At 41.2% G+C, this 26,966-nt stretch overlaps 2 protein-coding genes across 2 annotated transcripts; both read right to left on the bottom strand.

Moving 5' to 3' along the window:
- Positions 1 to 11,251: 11,251 nt before the first annotated feature.
- LOC114173562 lies at positions 11,252 to 12,396 on the bottom strand. The gene is made up of 2 exons (XM_028058043.1): positions 11,893 to 12,396; positions 11,252 to 11,782 (listed from the first exon to the last, which is right to left on the bottom strand). The coding sequence occupies exons 1-2, from the start codon at positions 12,394 to 12,396 to the stop codon at positions 11,252 to 11,254; spliced, it is 1,035 nt and encodes a 344-aa protein (XP_027913844.1).
- A 4,769-nt stretch (positions 12,397 to 17,165) lies between these two features.
- LOC114173561 lies at positions 17,166 to 19,960 on the bottom strand. Its single transcript, XM_028058042.1, has 3 exons — positions 18,414 to 19,960; positions 17,443 to 18,332; positions 17,166 to 17,398 (listed from the first exon to the last, which is right to left on the bottom strand). The coding sequence occupies exons 1-3, from the start codon at positions 19,958 to 19,960 to the stop codon at positions 17,166 to 17,168; spliced, it is 2,670 nt and encodes an 889-aa protein (XP_027913843.1).
- Between the last annotated feature and the right edge of the window lie 7,006 nt (positions 19,961 to 26,966).

The following is a 26,966-nucleotide window of genomic DNA, read 5'->3' as shown; positions in this document are numbered from 1 at the left end:
CTGGTCGTTGCATGAAGGATCTATAAGCGAATATTCTGTTGAACCCTTCAATGCCAGCAGTGAGGATTGGAGATGTGCCATCGTGAATGGGAAATTAAGCAACATTATTCTGCATTTTCCCAAATATCATCATCCAGAATAATGTCAACACCTTTCACCTTTGTAAAACCCACTCCATCTCTGAATTTGTAATTGAAATAGAAAGAGCGTACAAAATCGGGGTAGTAGGTGCCATGCATCTCTGTGAAGAAATGGACCCCTTGTTCAGCAAGAAAAGCAAGAATTGTGAAATGGCGATTGACAAACCATTGAGATTGGATGAATTTCGGAGTAATAAGGGGCTTGTCTTTCCATAATGTGATGAATTCAGATCTTCTATCTTCATCTGAAATCCATCATTCAATGGAGGAAGTCCTAGGTGCAGTTGAGGGTTGAGAGGCACGAGATGCAGTCCTTCTGTGGGTAGGAATCATCCTACGAGAGGGTTCAGCCATTGTTGAGGTAAAGGAGAGGGAAGCTTTGAGAGTTTTTGGGAATTTTGAGAAAAGGAGAGGTTCTTGAGTGTTGAAAGTGAGAAAGAGTGTTCTAGCGACCAAAATGGTGGATATATATAGAGAAGTGTCTCCAACGGCCATATACACGCTTTTTAATGTAAATATAGCCGTTGCAACGGCTAGTTTTTGAATTTATTAGGTCCAACGACGTGAAATAATCGATTATCAAAAGGTGATAATCGATTATTGGTTCATGAACTGGGCAAAAATATGAATCCTGACGAGCTGATAATCGATTATCCTAAGTCATAATCGATTATTCCAGAAAGTTTGGATTTTTGGCTCAGAATTAAGGATAATCGATTATTGCCCCCAAATAATCGATTATTCCATAATTTTTTGGGATTTTTAAGAGTGGCTGATAATCGATTATTAACACTTATTATCTATTATTGACGCTATTTTTCGGATTTTCAAGGAAATTGAGTTTTTGGCATTTTAAGAGATCTCTAATATGCCTAAGTCTCTTCTTAGTCATAAAATCTATCTTTAGCTAAAGGTTTGGTAAAGATATCAGCTAATTGATGCTTTGTATCTACGTATTCTATCTCACAATTCCCTTTATTAATGTGATCTCTTAGGAAATGATGCCTTATTTCAATGTGCTTCGTCCTAAAGTGCATTATGGGATTTTTGGTTAAGTTAATAGCAGTGGTATTATCACATTTCAGAGGTATATGGTTTAGAATGATATTATAGTCTTTTAATTGTTGTTTCATCCAAAGAATTTGAGCACAACAGTTTCCAGCTGCTATGTATTCAGCCTCTGTAGTTGACAAAGCCACATAAGCTTTTTTCTTAGAGTGCCAAGAGACTAATGAACTTCTTAAGAGGTGACAAGTACCACTAGTACTTTTTCTATCTATTTTACAACCACCATAATCAACATCTGAATACCTATCAAATTAGGAGATGCTCCTGAAGGATACCAAAGTCCAAAACATGCAGTTCCTTTTAAATATTTTAAAATTCTTTTCACAGTAGTAAGATGTGATTCTTTTGGATTGGCTTGAAAACAAGCACACACATAGACAGATTGCATAATATCAAGCCTACTTGCAGTAAGATACAACAAAGAACCTATCATGCCTCTAAACATAGTTTGATTTACCTCTATTCCTGATTCATCTTTGTCTAAGTAGCAGGAGGTTCCCATAGGAGTACTTGCTTCCTTAGCAGTATCCATTCCAATTTTCTTATGTACTTCTTTACAGTACTTAGATTGAGAAATGAAAGTTCCATTTTCCATTTGCTTAATTTGTAGACCCAAAAAGAATGTCAATTCTCCCATCATTGACATTTCAAATTCTCCCTGCATTATGCTTGCAAATCCTTTACATAATGAACTATCAGTAGACCCAAATATTATGTCATCAACATAAATCTGAACTAGCAACATATGCTCATTTACTCTTTTAATAAACAGTGTTAAATCAATTTTACCTCTTTCAAAATCATTTTCTAACAAAAATGTACTTAATCGTTTATACCAAGATCTAGGGGCTTGTTTTAATCCATACAATGCTTTCTTTAATTTATAAATGTGATTAGGAAACTTATAGTCTTCAAAGCCAGGTGGTTGTTCAATATACACATTTTCTTTTATAAATCCATTTAAGAAAGCACTTTTGACATTCATTTGATATAGTTTAAATTTCATGAGAGAAGCATAGGCAAGAAGCAAACGTATAACTTCTAACCTTGCAACTGGAGCATATGTCTCATCATAGTCTATACCTTCTTCTTGTCTGTATCCCTTTGCTACAAGTCTGGCTTTGTTTTTAGTGATGTTTCTATTTTCATCCAGCTTGTTTCTGAACACCCATTTTGTTCCTATGACTTGGTGTGAATCATCGCTAGGAATGAGTTCCCAAACTTCATTCCTTTCAATTTGATTCAGCTCTTCTTGCATTGCTATACACCATTGATCATCTTGAAGAGCTTCTTCTACACTTTTGGGTTCTATCTGTGAAACAAAAGCAACAGTCATACAGAAATTTGACATATTTCTAGTAACTACTCCCTTTGATATATCTCCAATGACATTTTCCAAAGACAATCCTCTAGGTGATTTCCAGCTTTTGGCAAGATCTTCAAGTTCAGTTAATGGGTTCTCATTTAGGTACATCTCATCAAGAGCTTCTTTAAAATATTCTTCATCACCTGCATTTGTTTTATTTGACTCAAGAGGATTCTCCTCAAGGTCCACAATTTCATCAAAAACAACATGCACAGATTCTTCCACATTCAAGGTTTACTAGTTAATGAATATCCTAAAAAAATAGTTTCATCAGCTTTAGAATCAAATTTACCCAAATTTTCTTTTTCATTATTTAGAACAAAGCATTTGCATCCAAATATTTTTAAATGTGCTACATTTGGCTTTCTTCCTTTAAACAATTCATAGGGGGTAATTTTTAAAATTGGTCTAATGAGCATTGTAACATCCCGCCAGGATATTACTGATTTGTAAATAAATAAAAGAAATAAATTAAAACCACGTGCTTTTAATAATACCTCATTTTCCCAAAACGGCGGGAAAATTTAAAAACTTTATTAAACCATCAAATAAAGTCTATGAATACCAAAACAGTAACGTTATAAAATTACCCATCAGGGTTTACAACTGTTTTCAAAGGCAATAAAGAAACATAAGCATTTTCCCACATCTAACCCCTCTCCGCGGCTAAGCGTCACCTAAGCCACCTGCAACAACAAAATCTGCTCTCGTGTACCGCGTACACGATCATCGCCACACACACGCAGATAGGGTGAGCTTAACAATTAAATCACATGTATAAAGTTGCAGAAACACAAGCATATAAACACAAGATATCGTACATAACATAAACATATCACATTGCCCAGTTCTTTAATTCCTACCATCTGACCCCAAATCAGATTATTCGTGTTCTACAACGTCTAAGGATTACTTCAAGGTGACTTGCTACCATACCTATCGGCCACAACCGATAGAGCATGTTCGGGAAAACATGCTATGGATCATACACCGCAACGCCAGGTAGAGTTCCCATATACGAACAAAGTCCGCATCGTCCCAAGACTACCAAACTCGTCAGCCAACAACTGAGGAGGGCAATCTTTCTGGACCCATCCGTACTGGCCACAACCAGCACACTCGCACCGGCAACACTCGCCAACAGGAGCCACAACTCCGGGGTTCCTCGTGTTCATCCGCCATCCCGAGCCACAACTCAAGAGATGCTATTCTGAGCCACAACTCAAGGAATACCACGTGCTTAACCCTTATCCTGAGCCAGAACTCAAGGGATACGTTCCAAGCCACAACTCAAGGAACACCAGCAATCTCACCCTTAAAGCATCACTAAACGCACTGTAGATCACAAATTCATAATCGAAACTCAAAGCTGCAGCAGTATAAATCGCCTGGCGGGGGACACGTGCCGCCAGGCGCTGCCAGCTTCCAGACCGCCTGGCGGGGACACGTGCCGCCAGGCGCCAAGCGCCTCCAAATGAATTACAAAGTCTGCAACAACCGCCTGGCGGAAACGTTCACACCGCCAGGAGGATGCGACCCCATATCGCCTCTGTTCGTTCTCTATCGCCTGGCGGGACCTCCCTCACTGCCAGGCGCCACCTGCATCATCCCCACTGTTGCCTCGATATCACCTGGCGTCCTAACCCCCACTGCCAGGCGCTGTATCAGTTGCACCACTGGTTACTGTACTGTTTTGAATTACGTCACAGAAATTCATAACTAGACCACATTAGTCTCTCAACCAAGTTTAATAGTTAGAGCTTCAGTGTATCACGCCTCTACCACGCTCACATATGTTAACATTTTCGAATTACCTACAAGATGCACCTCCCATTCCTATCAAGGTCCTCCTCTTTAAGTCTCCCTAACCAAATTTTCCACTCCCATCCATGTAACTGATATCGCTGTCGTTAGGCGATCAAATTACCACTACTTTAGCAACTTCAGTATTGCCAGTTTGTAGTGAAGAAAATAGTTAGGGTTAAGATAACCCTGAGTCGTCTCACAACGAATACGGAATTGATCCCAAATATTTGATTCTCAAAAATGCAATTTAAAACTAGCAACTATAAAAATAGTGGGGTTTTGATATGCAAAGAAAATGACACGGAAGATTGTAAACACAGTAATAGTAAATAGGTCAATTCCACTGCTTTTTCTAAATAAGATTCTTCATTGGTTATCTAGAGATTATTGTTAAATTAATTATTGTTATTGATTTACAAATAAATCAATGTAAAGACTCAATTCATTTGTTGGCATCCTCACTTTTAATCAAAGTACAGTCTCAATTAAAAGTGAGAATTGTTTAGATTGTCCATAGTAAATTTAATCAAAGTACAGTCTCAATTAATTTTACTATGCCTAATCATGTCTATTCCTTTGTTTCTTTACCAAATAGAAAACTTAATTAATCAAAGTAAAGTCTTGACTAATTTTAGTTAAAGTAATTACCATTAATCAAATTAAAGTCTCAATTATTGGCAAAAACTTATTTAATCAAATGAAAGTTTCTAAACAAAATCAAAGTAAAGTCTCAATTTAATTTTAAAAACCTTTTAACTCATATGATTAGCATGCATGTAGATTTAAAATCATTATTTTCTATTCAATTAAGAAGCAAAGTACATAGATAAACAAAAACCACAACAATAATCAAAATAACAAAACATATAAATTCATCTAACCTCAGAATCCATTTAAGAAATTACAGTGGAATCAACCCTAAAAGCTTAGCCCTCCATGGCTTTGATGGAATACATGATGATATGAAAGAAAGAAAAAGAAAGAATGAGAGATGTGGTGGAGACGGTATCTGCCAAAACCAGAGAGTTCTAAGTGTCTAAGCTGTCAGCTGTAAAAATGTCAGTTGTGAATTGTGTCCCGCTTCTACTCCCTTAAGTCTCTTTATATAGGCTTCCACTGGACTTTGGGCTTTATCTGTCAGTTGCTAAAATCTTTTATTTTTATTTAATTAATTAGCAACTTAATTTCTGTCCAATTTCCAATTCTGCCCCTCTTATTTAAGCATTTTTACCAAATTGACCAGAATTTGACCAGAATTGACTGCTGACTTTGACTAGTTGACCAGAGTTGACCAATTGACCAGTTTGACTGTCCTATCAGACGCTGACACGTGGCAGTGCAGATTCTCTCTCCAGAATTAGGGTTTCACTCTCACACTCTTCTCCTTGGCTGCGCGGCTGACGGCGGCTGCTCCAGCTTCTTCTCCGGCGAGGTGGTTGCAGGTGGGCGCGTTGTTGATGGTGGCGGAACTGGTTTGTGCAGATGCAAGTGCAGGCGCTGGTGGCTCGCGGTGGTGGCTGTGCCGCTTCTGCTGCTGTTGCGTTCTGCTCCGATCTGGCTCAGGCATGGAGGTTCGAAGATGGAGGCGGCGCTGCTCGTGGTGGTGATGCGCGTCGCGGTGTAGCTGCTGTAATGGAGGTTGCAGGTGCGGTGCGTGAACGGAGATGCGGAGAAGACGGAGGCGCGATGGTGGTTCGTGACGGCGGCACGAAGGCGAGAAGATGGTGCTGCGGAAACTCGCGGTGGCTCGCGGTGCTGCGACGGAAAGGATGGTTGTTGTGGTGGCCGCCATGGTTGTGCGCGAGGAAGAAGATGGTGGCGCTGTAGCTGCGGGATGGCGCTGGTTCGCGCAGATTCCGGCGAAGTGCAGGGACGGTGGTGGCGTGCTCGCGGTGGTCCGGCGAGGTTGGCGGCGGCGGCTGCCGTGGAGGGTGGAAGGGAAGGAGAAAATTAGGGTTAGGGTTTTGGGAGATGAAGGTGATGACATGGCAGAATCTGATTGGTTAATTTGGTGAGGGTAGGATTATGACACGTGGCTTGTTCTGGTTGGCTAATTTTAAGAGGTGGGGATTGCCACATGGCATGATCTGGTTTAGTGGAGTTTAAGTGGTAGGAGGGGTGCAACTTAGTGAAAACTGGGGTGCAGAACAGGTTTTTGTGGTCCACTTGAGGAAGGAGTGTGCAAATAAAAACTGGGGGTGCATTTAGCTCCTGATTTATTCTTTTTCAGAATTTCTTGATTTTGGACTTATTTTGTAACTTTGAATATTTAAAATCACACTATTAATTGACCAAAAATAAATTTCAGCTGCATTAACAAACGTTAGAATATCCAATAATATTTTATGCAACTAAAATCAATTTTTACGCCACTTTTACCAAACTTACTCAATAAATCCAATAATCACAAATCCTAATTAAATCAATCTTTAAGCACAGAAAATTCAATTAAATCCCCAAATTTAAATATTAAATGAGGGCAAAAATTTGAACTCATCAGTAACCTATCACCGTATGTTTTGATAACATAAACAAATTTATCTTATGTTAACCTTCCTCACTTATCAATTCACAATTCACTCATTACCATTACCAAGTTCATCTCTAGCTTTCCACTCTTAACCACCCAAGATCTGTCAACAAATTCTGCCACCTCAACCCATCCCTCTAACTGCTAAAATTCTCATTTCCCATCATTAACCCTCCTAATTTCATTCACTCTTCAACTTGACTTCAAGCTTCTCCCCACTTCCTCACTGTCCCGCACAAACACCTCAGAATAGCACTGCCACGAAGGCTCCTGGTGGCACATAGTTTTCTAGGTAATTTCCCAGTTTTACAGCCCCTGCAAAAATGATCCTCATACCATATGGATGCCCTTTTCCTTCCTAACCTCTCCAAGAACCTAATACGAGTGCCATCAACCCGCGATTAGTCTAATTCCAACACAGTAATTTTATTATAATGAGCTTTGTCCAGTTTAGTGCTACCAATCCGCCAATTCCCAAACCCTACAACTCAATTTCACTGTTCCATCGGAGTAACCTCTCATTACAATCAAAATCAATGGAAAATGATTTAGAACTTCCAGTAACCACTATCCCGTTGTTTTTCCCCGATCATCTCAATCCAACAACACCCAAAATCACTAGAAATCGAGTCCAACAGACTTGCATCGCCTGGCGGAAATTCATCACCGCCAGGCAGTTCATCAGCGAAACCCAGAAAAAATGTAAAACATCACGCAGCGCCTGGCGGTCGAGAGCGTTCCGCCAGGCGGTTCCTCGTCCAGGAACCCAGATCACATATAATTACATGCACCGCTTGACGCCTATGAACAGCCTGCCAGGCGGTTTCTGAAAATTTTCCAGAAAACACACAAATTCAACCAGAAACGAATAATCATCACAATTATACATATATCCATCAATTCAAATGCACTTATAAAAATTCTAACGTATAAAAGCTCCCCTAACTTGGAATCCCTTCGCTTAAATTGAATTGTTTGAGATACTCCAATGATCACTACGTCTCCCCCTTCTTGATGTGGTCACTCAAACCTCACCAGAACCTCACTCAAACCTCACCCCAAGGCTGCCTCTCAACTATCTAGGGTTTTTCCCAACCTTTCATATTCAATTCAAAGCCAAAATGCCAAAAATAATGTTTTTAGTTTGGTTCTCCAAGGTTTGAACCCATAACCATTCAATCACAAAGTAATTACACCACCAATTCAACCAAGTCATGTTTCATGCTTAACAAATCCAATTCAGACATCATATCATACCAGAACATAATTACATAGATTTAAATAATAAAACAATAACACAAAAGTTAGCATACATAGGACTCGAACCCAAGTCCTCTCACACAATTTAAGTACTCTCAACCACTTGAGCTAGTACTTTTCCACGTCATACCAACCATAATTTAATGTCATAATTATTTCCCCTCCCGTATTTATTAATTAATTATTTAATTAATTAATTAAATTCTACGGGTCTTACAAGCATTCTATTTAATACATAACATGCTGTGCTCACAGCATCAGCCCAAAAATATTTAGGCACATCATATTCGTTCAACATTGTGCGAGCTAATTCTTCTAAGGATCTATTTTTCCTTTCTAGAACTCCATTTTGTTGAGGAGTTCTAGGTGCAGAAAAATTATGCATAATTCCATTTTCTTCACAAAATTTTTCAAACAATTCATTTTGAAATTCTCCACCATGATCACTTCTCAAAACTTTAATTTTTTCAAATCTTTTTCAGTGTTAAAAAGAAGGTCCATGTATATCTTGAGTAATCATCAACAATAACAAGAGCATAATAATTTCCTCCAAAACTTTTTGTCCTTCAAGGACCAAACAAATCGATATGCAAAAGTTCTAAAGGTTTTGATGTAGAAATCACTTTTTTTGAATAAAATGAAGATTTTACTTGTTTTCCTTTTTGACATGCATCACATAGTTTATCTTTTCAAACTTTATTTTTGGCAATCCAATTACTAATTCTTTAGAAATTAATTTGTTTAATTGTTGCATGTTAATATGAGTAACTCGTTTATGCCATAACCAAGGATTTTCTTCTTTAACAACCAAACAAGTTATATCACTAGATGATGCAGTTATTATGTCTCATACCTTTTAAGGCTACTTCTTTGGAGTCCTGTTGATGAATAATGCAGTAGTCACTCTCAAATATTACTTTGAGTCCTTTATCGTATAATTGGTTTATACTGAGAAGATTGTGCTTTAGTCCTTCCACATACAGTACATCCTTGATCTCCAAAGTTTTTCCTCCACTTACATCACCCGTTCCAAGTATTTTTCCCTTGTTGTTATCCCCATAAGTGACAAATCCTTGTTCCTTTCTTTTAAAGTTCTTAAACTTCTTTTTGTCTCCAGTCATGTGTCTTGAACAACCACTGTCAAGATACCATATTGATCTTCTGGATTTAGAAGTCATCTGCAAAATAAGGAAACAATTCATTTAGGTCCCCAATAACTTGTTTGGGTCCTTGGGGTTAGAATAAAAATGTCTACTTATGAACAGGCACCCAATGATACTTCCTATTAGGAACACCAAAATGTTTAATATTGCATTTGTTTGAAGTATGACCCTTTGTAACATCCCTGGCTACCCCTCCTCGGGCCCAAGAGGCTGTTAGGTTACTACAGCCCAATGCACCCCAACCCATCACCCTTCTTTGTCCATTCATACTGGGTGGGTTGTTGCCAGTGGGAATCGAACCCCCAACCTGACCTTTAACACCGCTGGCTCACCAGCAGATGCTACCAGTTGTGCTGGTGAGGGGTTAGGCTCACCAGCAGATGCTACCAGCAAATGCTATGGTAGCATTTGTTGGTGAACCAGAGGTGTTAAAGGTCAGGTTGGGGGTTCGATTCCCACTGGCAACAACCCACCCAGTATGAATGGACGGAGAAGGGTGATGGGTTGGGTTGCATTGAGCTGTAGTAACCTGACAGCCTCTGGGCCCGAGGAGGGGTAGCCAGGGATGTTACAAGCAGCACAACTAATAACATATGCTGGTGAACCAGAGGTGTTAAAGGTCAGGTTGGGGGTTCTATTCCCACTGGCAACAACCCACCCAGTATGAATGGACGGAGAAGGGTGATGGGTTGGGGTGCATTGGGTTGTAGTAACCTGACAGCCTCTGGGGCCCGAGGAGGGGTAGCCAGGGATGTTACACCCTTTTTCATGCAATAAAAACATGTAGTAGTATATGCATATGTATTCATAGAATGATATGTTCCTTTTTCTACCCCAACTTTACGAGTTCTCTTAGTTTTACTTTTAAAATTATGATTATGAGCATGCTTGGTCTTATTTGGATATTTCTTGAGATCAAACTTTTCACAGTTCTTAATCTCTAAGGCATCTTCAAGATGTTTTTCCAAAATACATATATCAAACATATAACTTTTACATGAAGCACATTCAACAGTTTCTTTTTCTTTATTTTCTAATATTGAATTTTTTTTTTCAAAAATTCTTCTTCTTCAAGAGATTTTTCAAATTTATTTTGTAAATCTTTAAAATCAGATTTTAACTTTTTATGAGCAGTATCCAATTTACTAGATTTAACAAGTAATTGTTGAAAAGCATCATACAAATCATCATAGTTATTTTCATAGCAAGTAGAATTTACCTCACTATCAAAATCATCGTGATTAGCCATCAAACATAGATTTGCTTCTTCATTTTCAGAATCGCTAGAATTTGATGAGCTTGAGGCATTGTCTTCCCATGCTATGTATGCCTTTTTTTTAAATAATTTTTTGCCCTTCTTTTCATCACTTTTCTTTGAATTTGGGCAATCAGCCTTGACATGTCCAGATTCTTCACATCCGTAACAATTGAAATTTGAGGAGGATCCTTGATTATCCTTCTTGTTGTTCTTGAATTTATTTTTATCTTTGGCCTTCATGAATTTTGTAAATTTCTTAATCATAAGACTAAGATGTTCATCGTCATCTAAATCTTCTTCTTCCTTTTACTTTTTGCCTTTAACCACTTTAGTTTTAAAGGCTATGTTCTTCTTTCTTCCAATATCTTCTTCTTCATTTACTCTACCCAATTCAAGCTCATGTTCTCTTAGCTTTCCAAATAGAGCCGCCATCGTCATTGTCGCAAGATTTTGTGACTTTGTGATGGCTGTCACTGTAACATCTCTGGCTCACCCAGACCATGTCAGGTTACTACAGCCCGATGCACCCCAACCCCTCACCCTTCTCCGTCCATTCCTATTGGGTGGGTTGTTGCTAGTGGGAATCGAACCCCCAACCTGACCTTTAACACCGCTGGCTCACCAGCAGATGCTACCAGTTGTGCTGGTGAGGGGTTAGGCTCACCAGCAGATGCTACCAGTCGCTACTAAAAGCTCGCATCCCAGCTCTCGCATCATGAGCCCGAGCCTCCTCACACATTCATTAGACACAAACGAATGAGTGGCTCCCGAGTCGAACACCACCACCACCTCGTGGTCACACAATAGACATAGAAACTGTAAAAGGTTACCTAACTGTTTCGCCTCCGTGGTCGTCAAGGCGAACACACGCCCCGGTGCTCTGGGTCGATCTCCTACTGGCCTCTTAGCTGGCGCACCACCAGCTGGTCTCCTGTTAGGACACTGACGTGCAAAGTGCCCTGTCTGCTGACTTACGTAGAACTTACCAGTGCCATTGCCTCCACCTGTACTGCTGGCAGGTCTAGTACAATCCCTCCTCAAGTGCTCCCCGCCACAGTTATAGCAATGTAGCCTCCCCCAGGTAGTCGGCGGTCTGTTGTAAGGTTTCTTCTGTGATCTGACATCTGGGGTAGTTCTCTGTTGTTTCCCTCCCATACTCGACCCAGTCTCCAACTGCTCCACAGTCTTGGCCTGCTCGACCAAAATTGGAAACTCTCTAATCCGAGCGGCACAATGAAACGGTGTAACTCATGTTTTAGTTCGCCCTCGAACTTCCTACACCTCCACTCCTCAATGACTACTGGAGTGTAGAAACGCGCCAGATATTCGAACCTCTCAATGTATGCCGCCACAGTCATGGACCCTTGTTGAAGAGTAAGGAATTCTGCCTCTCGCTCGTGCCTCTCACTGTCGGGAAAGTACTTCTCTAGGAACCTCGTCCTGAAGACAGTCCATGTCACCTGCTCCTCAAGGGTCTGCATCAACTGCTGCATCCCCAGCCACCAGTACTCTGCGTCTGCCACCAGGAGAAATGTGACAAACAACAGCCTCTGCTCATCCGTGCACCCCAACACCCTACAGATCTTCTCACATTCTCGCATCCAGGCATCTGCCTCATCAGGAGTGGCCTTGCCCGAGAACTTGGTCGGCCGATGTTTCATGAAATCCTCCATAGATACTGGCCGGGTAGGTGCCACTACAGCTCTGGGTGGCGCCGCTATGGGCTGCATCGCGTCCACCATACAATGGATCGCTTGAGCTATGTCATCAGCTCCAGCGGTGTTCCTCCTCCTCCTGTTAGCCATAGCTCGTGTGTACCACATATTATAGTTGTACACACACACAACCCATATTAGGATTTCATATCCAGAAATAAACTAATAACACAGAAAATTAGTTACGCAAACATAACACGGTATGCTCACTCCCCATAGACCCCAAAAATCATTTTGAAAGCCATTGCTCTGATACCAAATGTAACATCCCGTCAGAATATTACGGATTTATAAATAAATAAATGGAATAAATAAAACAGCGCGTTTAATGATACCTCATTTTCCCAAAACGCGGGAAAATTTAAAACTTTATTAAATGAGCTGATAAAGTTAATAACGTCCATTACAAAACCAAAACCACAATATTATTAGTCACCCATCAGGGTTTACAAATGTTTTCAAAAAAAAACAAATAGATAAACATAAGAGTTCCCCAAGTCACTCCCCTCTTCGCGACTAAGCTGCACCAGAGCCACCTGCATCACCAACATCTGCTCCCGTGTACCGCGTACACGATCATCGCCACACACACGCAGATAGGGTGAGCTTAGCAGATAAATCACATATATACAATGCTATAAACATATATATATATATATATATATATATATATATATATATATATATATATATATATATATCAACATGCATACATATCACAACACTTAACTTAACTTTCCACATTGCCCTATATTTTTATTCCTGCAATCCGACCCCCAATCAGTTTATACGTGTTCTACATCGTCTAAGGATTACTTTCAAGGTGACTTGCTGCCATACCTATCGGCCACAACCGATAGAGCACGTGCGGGAAAACATGCTACGGTCCATACACCGTAACGCCAGGTAGAGTTCCCAAATACGAACATAGTCCGTATCGTCCCAAGACTACCAAACTCGTGAGCCAACAACTGAGGAGGGCAATCTATCTGGACCCATCCGTACTGGCCACAACCAGCACACTCACATCGGCAACACTCGCCAACCCGAGCCACAACTCAAGAGTTCCTCGTGTTCATCCGCCATCCCGAGGCACAACTCAAGAGATGTTATTTCGAGCCACAACTCAAGGAATACCACGTGCTTAACCCCTATCCCGAGCCACAACTCAAGGGATACGTTCCGAGCCACAACTCAAGGAACTCCAGCAACCCCACCTTTAAAGCACCACTAGACGCCACGTAGATCACAAATACACAATCAAAGTTCAAAGCTGCAGTAGTGCTAATTGCCTGGCGGGGGACACATGCTGCCAGGCGCTGCAAGCTTCCAGACCGCCTGGCGGGTGTCGCGTACCGCCAGGCGCACAACGCCTTTAAATTTCTCTCGCAACAGCGACCGCCTGGTGGGACTGCCTCTGCCGCCAGGCACACCAAGCCTCAAAACCCTTATGTGATCCCGTTACCGCTTGGTGGTCCAGGTTCCACCGCCAGGCGCCATGACAGTACAGCACACACACTGGTTTTACTGTTCAATTTTTTTTACACAATTTCCTACCTCATTTCCATTTGATCAATCCTCGATATGATTACTTAAATGGTTACTAACCATGGTGAGGCCAAATCCCCACTCCCTAGCTTGATAAGAGGACTCATTCAATTATGATATTAGCCTCCTTCTTTCTTAACCTATTAGCACTCGTAGATCTTTACCACTAAGTTGTTGTCAACACTCTTTCATTGTTTGGACTCCAATTCCCAATAATTGGTCAATTGCTAAACCCCCTCGTACCCAACTATTTCAATATTCAGAATCACTATTACCCCACAATAAAGGAAGACCCCTAATATTTAATCTCACTACCTCCTAAGGTAATTCTCCCCCTTGAGACGCATGCACGACTCCCTCATCAAACCTTCTCAAATATCACGAAAATTCCACCTATTGACCCCAACCCAACAGAATAGAATCCAACCTCATCGCACAACACTTCCGCCTGCAGCCTCTCTGCCACTACGCTGGCGCCTGGCGACTAGCCCCTGTGCCGCCAGGCGATGCTTACCATCTGGGTATTTTCCAGATTTTTCCCGCACCCAATGCCCGACCATTTTTCCATCTTCATGAATTCCCATTACACACAAATCTAATCCCAGCACAATCATAACAATTCATTTTATACTTTCATTGATCACCAATTCCTATGTCCAATTCACAGTAACACATTCCAATTTGTGATTTCTGATAACATACATTCAACCCTAACTCATATTCACTGTTCCATTCATTTAAGCCTTCGATTAGGTGGTTATACCTACTGTTGGTCAACATTACCACTCCATAAGAATTACCACGGCCTTTTGCCATGATTAGATTTCACCCAAAATTCCAGAAAACCTAAAAATGAGTCAAAATACCCTGCACCGCCTGGCGGTTCAACTAGTCCTGCTAGGCGCCTCATCAGCAAACCCAGAAATAGCTAAGACGCTTTGCATCGCCTGGAGGCCGGGAATGTGCCGCCTGGCGGTTCCTCTTCCAGAAACCCAGAACACACGAAATAGCATGAGTCACCTAGCAGTGGTTCATCACCCTCCAGGCGGTTTCTGGAAAATTCCAGAAACGCAGAATTATAAGGGATTTAACAGTACACAAACAACCAATATACCATATAGTTACACATTATTAATCATATGCATAAAATTACAGAGTCCAGCTCCCCTAACCTGGATTCTTTAGCTTAAGTTTGACCAATTGATGAAGCTCTCCCTTGATCACCAATAGCCAACCTCGGATTCCCTCAATTCCGCCTCCAAACTCCCTCACGTCAGACCCCTCTCACTCACCTTTGTCTCTATTTTTCTAAGTCTAAGTTTGGCCTTGCCAAAACCTTGCCTAAACTCTAACTTTTGCCTTTTAAACTAGTACTTTAGGTTACCCAAAGCATTAAAATGAAATTATGCTCATTTACTTTTTAATAACCATCCATCTCTCATCATGAATGGTGAGTGCAGCCCCCTCCTTGGCTGTACTGATTCCCATGGTTTCTATTAACCTTTCCAATTCCATCTAAAGTCACCATTAGCAAAATAAAAATAAGCATAAGTTCCATTTAGAATTTCCAAGGTTTAAACCCATGACCCCTTTTTTTTACCACTCAAGTGCATAACCAATTCAACCAATCATGTTTCATGCTAACCATCATAATTCAGGCATCATATCATAACAGAACATGCTTTCATAGATTGAAATAATAACAATAACACAAAAAGTATCATGCATAGGACTCAAACCTAAGTCCTCTCACACAAACCAAAGTACTCTCAACCACATGAGCTAGTACTTTTCCACATCATACCAACCATAATTTAATGTCATAATTATTTCCCCTCCCGTATTTATTAATTAATTAATTATTTAATTAATTAATTCTACGGGTCTTACAATACTTCCCCCTTTTAAATTTTTCGTCCTCGAAAAAGAGAACTTACCAGTGAAGAATGAGGATAGGACCACCTCATGACATCGTCCATCTCCCACGTCATTTCTTGAGTTGCCTCATCCCATAGGACTTTCACGGTCCTGATTTCCTTCCCTCTGAGCTGTTTTGTTTGAGAATACAAGATTCTCACTAGTATGGCTCCAATGGTTAAGTCTTCTCGTATCTGCACATCGTCGTCCTCCAGAACATGTGTAGGATCGGCTATGTATTTTCTCAACTATGACACATGGAAAACATTATGCAAGTTTCCCAAGTGTGGTGGCAATGCTATCTTATACGCTGCAAGACCAATCCTCCTCATGATCTGATATGGTCCAATGAATCGAGGTGTCAGCTTCCTCGATTTAAGTGCTCTGCCAATACCTGCAGTAGGGGTCACTCTGAGAAATACGTGGTACCCTGCCTCAAACTCAAGCGGCCTCCTCCTCTTGTCTGCGTAAGACTTCTGCCTGCTCTGAGTCACGCGCATCCGATCCTGAATCACCCTCACCTTCTCGGTGGTCTGCTGTAAGAACTCTGGCCCAAGAACCACTGCCTCGCCATCCTGCTGCCAACACAATGGCGTCCTACATCTCCTACCATACAAGGCCTCGTAGGGAGCCATTCCAATACTGGTATGATAACTTTTATTATACGTGAATTCTACCAACGGCAACACATCACTCCATGTACCCAGATGGTCTAAAACACAGGTTCTCAACAGGTCCTCCAACGACTGTATAGTCCGCTCAGACTGTCCATCTGTTTGAGGATGATAGGCAGAGCTCATCCTGAGCTGAGTACCCAAAGCGTTCTGCAACGACTGCTAGAACCTCGATGTGAACCTCGGGTCTCTGTCTGACACAATACTCGTCGGTACCCCATGTAATCTAACAATCTCTCGCACATACAAATCCGCCAGCCTATCCATATTCATTTTTTGATTAATCGGCAGAAAATGAGCACACTTCGTCAACCTGTCTACTATCACCCAGATTGAGTCATGCCCTCTCACTGATCTTGGCAGGTGAGTGATGAAATCCATGGAAATGATGTCCCATTTCCATTGTGGAATGTCCAGAGGTTCTAACATACCACCCAGTCGCTGATGTTCTATCTTCGCTTTCTAACATACCAAGCAAGAAGCGACATAATCAGCCACATCCGTCTTCATACCCGTCCACCAGAAAAAAGCTTTCAAATCCTTGTACATCTTAGTCATACTCGGGTGTATGCTAAAACGGCTCTTATGCCCCTCATCTAGGAGCATCTTCCTCAGAACCCTGCTGCTAGGAACACACACTCTCTCCCTGAACCGTAGAATCCCCTCTCTGCCCATCCGAAAATCCTTCCTCTTCTTAGTGCCCAACTCACCAATTATCAACTACAGCTCCTGATCCTTACCCTGTTCCACACGGAGCTCATCTAGGAACTCATTGGTGATCCTCAACATACTACATCGTATCTGTCCAGGCCCCATATCCAACCCCAGATTCATATCCCTTAACTGTTCTATCAGCTCCAACTCTCTAATCATCATAGCTGATACATGAATTCTCTTCCTACTCAAGGCATCCGCTAACGTCGTAGTCCTTTTAAATACTCTATCCAATGCCTCTGTCTCATATTCAGCTCTTTCTGATCAAACAAGTATTTCAAACTTTTATGATCGCTGAAGACCTGGAACTGCGCTCCATACAGGTAATGCCTCCATGTCTTGAGAGCAAACACGACTGTCGCTAACTTCAAGTCGTGTGTCGGGTAATTCTTCTCATGCACCTTCAACTGTCTCGATGCATAAGCTACAAGCCATTTATCCTGCATCAGCACACAGCCTAACCCATCTGTCCACGAGAAAGGTTGGTCCTTTCTCGTAAGCTGTGTAAGAGGACTCACCATCTTGGAGAAACCCTCCACAAATCGTCGATAATACCCTGCCAAACCCAGGAAACTCCGCACCTCTGAAACTGTTTGGGGCCTCTCCCACTTCACCACCGTCTCTATCTTTGCCGGATCAACGGCTATTCCTTGGGTTGAGATCACATGGCCTAGGAATTGTACCTCTTCCAACCAGAATTCACATTTCGACAATTTCCCATACAATTGGTGCTCTCTGAGAATCCCCAACCCTACTCTCAGATGCTCTGCGTGTTCTTCCCTGCTCTCAGAGTAGATCAGAATGTCATCGATAAACACTACTACAAACTGATCTAGGTATGGCCTGAAAATCCTATTCATGTAATCCATGAATATAGCCGGCGCATTGGTCACCCCAAATGGCATCACTACATACTCGTAGTGACCATACCGTGATCGAAAAGCAGTCTTCTGGACATCCTCCATCCTGACAAGGATCTGATGATATCCAGATCTCACGTCTATTTTTGAGAACACCGCAGCTCCCCTCAACTGATCCAACAAATCATCAATCCTCGGCAACGGGTACATATTCTTTATCGTTAGCTTATTCAGCTGTCGGTAATCAACGCACAACCGAGAGCTACCATCCTTCTTTTTCACTAACAGAACCGGTGCTCCCCACGGTGATGCACTCGGTCAGATGAACTTCTTCTCAAGCAGATCCTCAATCTGTTTCTTTAACTCGGCTAACTCAGCAGGCGCCATTCTGTACGGTGCCATAGACACCAGCCCAACGCCAGGGATGAGATTAATGGAGAAATCTACATCCCTGTTAGGCGGTAGCTTTGGAATCTCATCCGGAAATACGTCTGCGTATTCATCCACTACCGGAATCCTGCGGATCTTCTCGGTCGTGCTCATCTTCTCCGCCTGAGACACAATCATGTAACATGTAGCTCCAACCTCAATCTCCCTCATCGCCTGATTAGACGAGATAAGTTCTAACCCCACCGTATCAGGAAACACTAACTTGCGCTGCCCGCAATCAATGACGACATGGTTACTTGACAACCAGTCCATGCCCAGAATCACATCTAGACCCTCCATCGGCAAACAAATGAGATTCAGCATGAACCTACGGCCTGCCACCTCCATAAGGCACCCCACACACACAGAAGTGGTGGATACCTCTCCAGACGTTGGCGTCGCTACTAAAAGCTCGCACCCCAGCTCTCGCATCGTGAGCCTGAGCCTCCTCACACATTCATTAGACACAAACGAATGAGTGGCTCCCGAGTCGAACAACACCACCACCTCGTGGTCACACAACAGACACAGAAACTGTAAAAGGTTACCTGACTGTTTCGCCTCCGTGGTCGTCAAGGCGAACACACGCCCCGGTGCTCTGGGTCGATCTCTTACTGGCCTCTTAGATGGCGCACCACCAGCTGGTCTCTTGTTAGGACACTGACGTGCAAAGTACCTTGTCTGCTGACATACGTAGCACTTGCCAGTGCCACTGCCTCCACCTGTAGTGCTGGCAGGTCTTGTACAATCCCTCCTCAAGTGCTCCCCGCCACAGTTATAACAATGTAGCCTCCCCCAGGTAGTCGGTGGTCTGCTATAAGGTTTCTTCTGTGATCTGACATCTGGGGTAGTTCTCTGCTGTTTCCCTCCCCTACTCGACCCAGTCTCCAACTGCTCCACAGTCTTAGCCTGCTCGACCAAAATTGGAAACTCTCTAATCCGAAGCGGCACAATGAAACGGCGTAACTCATGTTTTAGTCCGCCCTCGAACTTCCTACACCTCCACTCCTCAGTGACTACTGGAGTGTAGAAACGCGCCAGATATTCGAACCTCTCAATGTATGCCGCCACAGTCATGGTAGTAAGGAATTCTGTCTCCCGCTCGTGCCTCACACTGTCGGGAAAGTACTTCTCCAGGAGCCTGGTCATGAAGATAGTCCATGTCACCTGCTCCTCACGGGTCTGCATCAACTGCTGCATCCCCAGCCACCGGTACTCTGCGTCTGCCACCAGGAGAAATGTGACAAACAACAGCCTCTGCTCATCCGTGCACCCCAACACTCTACAGATCTTCTCACATTCCCGCATCCAGGCATCTGCCTCATCAGGAGTGGCCTTGCCCGAGAACTTGGTCGGCGGGTGTTTCATGAAATCCTCCATAGATACTGGCTGGGTAGGTGCCACTACAGCTCTGGATGGCGCCGCTATGGGCTGCATCGCGTCCACCATACGATGGATCGCCTGAGCTATGTCATCAGCTCCAACGGTGTTCCTCCTCCTCCTGTTAGCCATAGCTAGTGCGCGCCACATATTATAGCTGTACACACACAGCCCATATTAGGATTTCATATCCAGAAATAAACTAATAACACAGACAATTAGTTACGTAAACGTAACACGGTATGCTCACTCCCCATAGACCCCAAAAATCATTTTGAAAACCATTGCTCTGATACCAAATGTAACATCCCGTCAGGATATTACGGATTTATAAACAAAAAAATGGAATAAATAAAGCAGCGCGTTTAATGATACCTCATTTTCCCAAAACGCGGGAAAATTTAAAACTTTATTAAATGAGCGGATAAAGTTTATAACGTCCATTACAAAACCAAAACCACAATATTATCAGTCACCCATCAGGGTTTACAAATGTTTTCAAAAAAAACAAATAGATAAACATAAGAGTTCCCCAAGTCAATCCCCTCTCCGCAACTAAGCTGCATCAGAGCCACCTGCATCACCAACATCTACTCCCGTGTACCGCGTACACGATCCTCGCCACACACACGCAGATAGGGTGAGCTTAGCAGATAAATCACATATATACAATGCTATAAACATATATATATATATATATATATATATATATATATATATATATATATATACAACACTTAACTTAACTTTCCACATTGCCCTATATTTTTATTCCTGCAATCCGACCCACAATCAGTTTATTCGTGTTCTACATCGTCTAAGGATTACTTTCAAGGTGACTTGCTGTTATACCTATCGGCCACAACCGATAGAGCACGTGCAGGAAAACATGCTACGGTCTATACACCGCAACGCCAGGTAGAGTTCCCATATACGAACATAGTCCGTATCGTCCCATGACTACCAAACTCGTCAGCCAACAACTAAGGAGGGCAATCTATCTGGACCCATCCGTACAGGCCACAACCAGCACACTCACACCGGCAACACTCGCCAACCCGAGTCACAACTCAAGGGTTCCTCGTGTTCATCCGCCATCCCGAGCCACAACTCAAGATATGTTATTCTGAGCCACAACTCAAGGAATACCACGTGCTTAACCCCTATCCCGAGGCACAACTCAAGGACTACGTTCCGAGCCATAACTCAAGGAACTCCAGCAACCCCACCTTTAAAGCACCACTAGGCGCCACGTAGATCACAAATACACAATCAAAGTTCAAAGCTGCAGCAGTGCTAATCGCCTGGCGGGAGACACGTGCCGCCAGGTGCTGCCAGCTTCTAGACCGCCTGGCGGGTGTCGTGTACCGCCAGGCGCACAACGCCTTTAAATTTCTCTCGCAACAGCGACCGCCTGGCAGGACTGCCTCAAAACCCTTCTGTAATCCCGCTATCGCTTGGCGGTCTAGGTTCCACCACCAGGCGCCATGACAGTACAGCACACATACTGGTTTTACTGTTCAATTTTTTTTTACACAATTTCCTACCTCATTTCCATTTGATCAATCCCCGATATTATTACTTAAATGGTTACTAACCATGGTGAGGCCAAATCCCTACTTCCTAGCTTGATAAGAGGACTCATTCAATTATGATATTAGACTCCTTCTTTCTTAACCTATTAGCACTCGTAGATTCTTTACCACTAAGTTGTTGTCAACACTCTTTCATTGTTTGAACTCCAATTCCCAATAATTGGTCAATTGCTAAACCCCCTTGTACCCGACTATTTCAATATTCAGAATCACTATTACCCCACAATAAAGGAAGACCCCTAATATTTAATCTCACTACCTCCTAAGGTAATTCTCCCCCTTGAGACGCATGCACGACTCCCTCATCAAACCTTCTCAAATATCACGAAAATTCCACCTATTGACCCCAACCCAACAGAATAGAATCCAACCTCATCGCACAACACTTCCGCCTGCAGCCACTCTGCCACTACGCTGGCGCTTGGCGACTAGCCCCTATGCCGCTAGGCGGTGCTTACCATCTGGGTATTTTCCAGATTTTTCCCGCACTCAATGCCCGACCATTTTTCCATCTTCATGAATTCCCATTACACACAAATCTAATCCCAGCACAATCATAACAATTCATTTTATACTTTCATTGATCATCAATTCCTATGTCCAATTCACAGTAACACATTCCAATTTGTGATTTCTGATAACATACATTCAACCCTAACTCATATTCACTGTTCCATTCATTTAAGCCTTCGATTAGGTGGTTATACCTACTGTTGGTCAACATTACCACTCCATAAGAATTACCACTGCCTTTTGCCCTGATTAGATTTCACCCAGAATTCCAGAAAACCTAAAAACGAGTCAAAATACCCCGCACCGCCTGGCGGTTCAACCAGTCCCGCCAGGCGCCTCATCAGCAAACCCAAAAATAGCTAAGACGCTTTGCGTCACCTGGCGGCCGGGAATGTGCTGCCAGGCGGTTCCTCTTCCAAGAACCCAGAACACACGAAATAGCATGAGTCGCCTGGCGGTGGTTCATCACCCGCCAGGCAGTTTCTGGAAAATTCCAGAAACGCAAAATTATAAGGGATTTAACAGTACACAAACAACCAATATACCATACAGTTACACATTATTAATCATATGCATAAAATTATGGAGTCCAGCTCCCCTAACCTGGATTCTTTAGCTTAAATTTGACCAATTGATGAAGCTCTCCCTTGATCACTAATAGCCAACCTCGGATTTCCTCAATTCCGCCTTCAAACTCCCTCACGTCAGACCCCTCTCACTCACCTTTGTCTCTATTTTTCTAAGTCTAAGTTCGGCCTTGCCAAAACCTTGCCTTAACTCTAACTTTTGCCTTTTAAACTAGTACTTTAGGTTACCCAAAGCATTAAAACGAAATTTAGCTCATTTACTTTTTAATAACCATCCATCTCTCATCATGAATGGTGAGTGCAGCCCCCTCCTTGGCCGTACTGATTCCCATGGTTTCTGTTAACCTTTCCAATTCCATCTAAAGTCACCATTAGCAAAATAAAAATAAGCATAAGTTCCATTTAGAATTTCCAAGGTTTAAACCCATGACCCCTTTTTTTTACCGCTCAAGTGCATAACCAATTCAACCAATCATGTTTCATGCTAACCATCATAATTCAGGCATCATATCATAACAGAACATGCTTTCATAGATTGAAATAATAACAATAACACAAAAAGTATCATGCATAGGACTCAAACCCAAGTCCTCTCACACAATCCAAAGTACTCTCAACCACATGAGCTAGTACTTTTCAACGTCATACCAACCATAATTTAATGTCATAATTATTTCCCCTCCCGTATTTATTAATTAATTAATTATTTAATTAATTAATTCTACGGGTCTTACAGTCACCTTTGGCTGCCAAGTCCTGTTCAAAGATTTAAGAATTTTTATATTTAATTCATCAGTGTCAAAAGTTTTATCTAGACTTGAGATGATTGACAATATATGTGAATCGTTTCTACATATCGTAGATAGTTTCTCCTTGTTGCATCCGAAACATTTTGTATTCTTGGATCAAGGAGTTCTTGCGTGCCCTTTTCACATCGTTTGTTCCTTCATGGGTCGCACGCAATATTTCCCACATATCTTTTGCACTGGTGCAGACTGAGATCCTATAAAACTCATCTAAGGTTAAAGTAGAGGAAATTATATTTCTAGCTTTTACATCATACTGAACTCGTCTATTTTCGTATGTTGTCCATTGCGAGAATGGCTTTGGTTCCTGCACATCATTTACAACATTAACAGGAACAAATGGACCATTTACCACAGCATCCCAAATACCTCTATCAACAGATTCCAGAAAAAATTGCATCCTAACTTTCCAGAAAGGATAGTTTTCACCAGTAAATAGGGGAGGTCTGTTGATAGATGCACCCTCAGCAAAGGTTTGATTTTGTCCAACCATTTTCGAAAATTTTGAATAACTATCAAAGTAAGCTCTGATACCAATTCTTGGTATCGCGCAACGAAATGTTTAAGCGTTTGGACAAAAACCAAGAGGGGGGGTGAATTGGTTTTAAGTAATAAAATTAATACTTTAAATTTTTTCCAAAATTTATCGATTAAATCAAATATTAACTTCTTTAAACACAATAATAAATGAAATAAAGAGATAGAGAAGAAGATTGAACACAAGTATTTATACTGGTTCGGATCAAAAGACTCTACGTTCAGTTGTTAATCTCTCAAAAACGAGATTAACTAAATCACTAACAAATAAAGATTTACAATCATATAGTAAAAGAGTAAGGAAAGAAAACACCTCTCTTGAACACACAAGAGATGAACGCCTTTCTTTGAATCACACAGAGAAAATTGACCTTAGCTTTCCTAGCAACAGCAACAACACTCAATCTCCTAGAACACCTCTCAGGAAAAGTTATCGCTCTACCCATACTAGGTTTTTCAAAGCTTCTTTTGAGAACACTCAGAGAACTCTCTTGCAGTCACAGCACTAGCACTCTAGCTTCTCAAAAAGGTCAATGAGAAGTAACTCTGATGTTCCTTAAATAGGGGTTCCAGAAATTAGGTCAAAAAGCTGAACAGTCGCGCCCAACTGACCAGGATAATCGATTATCACTAGTGATAATCGATTATTCCAGTGTGGTTTATGAAAAACAAATTTTTGAACAGATAATCGATTATCAGAGGTGATAATCGATTATTCTAGTGCTTTCTTGAAAAAGATGGTTCAGTTGAGGATAATCGATTATCCTAAGTGATAATCGATTATCACTTTGATTTTTCGAGAAATACCAGAATTTTCTTATGCAATATTGATTTTAACTATTCTAATTACATTTTACAAGATAACTTTAAACACAACAACACATGTTCTTCATATTGACTTCCAGATGGCTTTCAGGCTTCTTTTATCATCATCAAAATCTTGCTTCAGCATTTAGACTTGTATTGCTTTTGCCAACACACTTTAAACATCTCGTCAAGCTAAAAAGAAGAATTATGAAAATCATAGCAATGATTGAGTCACAAAAGTAAAAAAAAAAGAATCATGATAATCATAGCAATGATTGAGTCACAAAGAGAACTCAATACAACGGAAACCACAAGCACACACATACTCTCTAAAATCACCTACGACAAACATCAAGAAATTAAACAATACAAGAATTTGATTCAGGAAAAAGCTTTCATGCATCAATATATAACACAATTGCATGTAATATCATTAAAACAAGAAATTGTAGTACCCTAACCTGGAATTTTGGCTCTAAAAGTACTCTGAGATTCCTTCCTTACACCATAACTGATCTCTCATTTGATCTCCACCCTTGGGCACTCCTTCCAGCCTTCTAACACTCTCCTAAGTTCTGTTTTTAGGGTTCTAAAACTCCCTTTTGGTAGCCACACGAAAATGCCTTCCCAAGAGCACCACTCTCCTCCTTTTCATCCATTATTAGCCTTATTAATTCTCCCTTAATTACCCAAAACGAAAATAACAATTAACCCATTAACTTATGAATTTATTGCATTGTAACAGATTATTCCATGCCTCTTTAGTTCCTCTGACGACTACTAGGGTTTTTAGGTTTTCCCTAACATTGTAGAACCAAAAAAATAATAAAATGTAAATAAGTCAAGGCTAAATTGTGCTAGCCAAGGTTCGAACCTACCCTTACTCAATTACTAGACAATTGAATAACCATTCAACCAATTCATATTTCATGATGATTTTATGCACACATGTGCTTATACATTAAGTCAGCAGATCTTATCCCTACATCAAACAAATTAAATAATTTATTAACACCATAATGTCATATACAAGACTTGAACCTAAGTCCTTACCTATAACCAAGTACCCTCAACCACTTGAGTTAGTAGTATTCCTTGTCTTCTCTCTCCACATTATTTAACTTAGAGATTCCCACCCTCGCATTTAGTAAATAAATATTTATTTATTTATTTATTTTTCCCGGGTCTTAGATATGAGGTCCTTCCCTAATTGTGTCTCCATTGGGTTTCAAATAATATGTTCACTTCATTGATGATTTTAGTAGATTCACATGGATTTTTCCTTTAAAACAAAAATTTGAAACTAAATGCCTTTACTTAGTTCAAAGCTATGGTTGAATATCAGTTTAACACAAAAGTTAAATTCATTCAATATGATGGAGGTGGTGAATATAAACTTGTCCAAAAGATTGCCTCGAAATCTGGAACAGTTTTTAGAATGGCTTGTCCCTACACCTCTCAACAAAATGGCAAGTCTTAAAGAAAATATAAACATATTAGTGAGCTTCGTCTAACCCTGTTAGTAAAAACCAAAAAGCCCTGACACTACTGGTGGGATGCCTTCTCAACTACTGTTTACCTAATCAATAGACTAATATACTCAATAAACCCAAACAAAAGCCCATACTCACTGGTTTACAAGAAAGAACCTGACTATGAAAATTTAAAACCATTTGGTTATGCTTGTTACCCTTGCCTCAAACCATACAATCAAAATAAACTTCAATTTCATACAACTAGGTGTTTGTTCCTAGGTTACAATAATAAGCATGAGGGATACAAATGCATTAACTCTCATGGGAGAATTTTCATCTCAAGACATGTGATTTTCAATGAGAATCAATTCCCTTTCCACGAAGGTTTCATTGATACAAATAATCCTTTAAAAGAATTAACCAAACCTAATTACATAAACCTAACTAAACCTAATTACATATCACTACAAAAAAATGCTATATAGCATGGGTTATTTTATGGAGGTTAAAAAGACCTCCACAAATAAAGATCATATAAACTTATTATGATAAATTTTATAAAAGCTGATAATAGAGGGAGTTTTTTATTTTTCTTTAGGAGGTTTATGACCTCCGCAAGTTGTAACACATTCTTCTCTTGATGAATTTGCGTGTTCCCTCCCAAATAAAAAAATTTAATGAATCTTTCCCTTTCCCTTTCCCTTTCAGAGTGCCAATCGAATCCGCTTCGCGATTAAGCCATGCCCTAGCCTCCGTCGCGTCGTCTCCATCGCGCCAGCTCTGTCGCGCCGTCTCCGTCGCGCTAACTCCGTCGTGTC

This window comes from Vigna unguiculata, chromosome 2, assembly GCF_004118075.2.
Source record: "Vigna unguiculata cultivar IT97K-499-35 chromosome 2, ASM411807v1, whole genome shotgun sequence".
NCBI lineage: Eukaryota > Viridiplantae > Streptophyta > Magnoliopsida > Fabales > Fabaceae > Vigna > Vigna unguiculata.
Note: the sequence above shows the minus strand (reverse complement) of the source record. Positions and strands in the feature narration are given on the sequence as shown.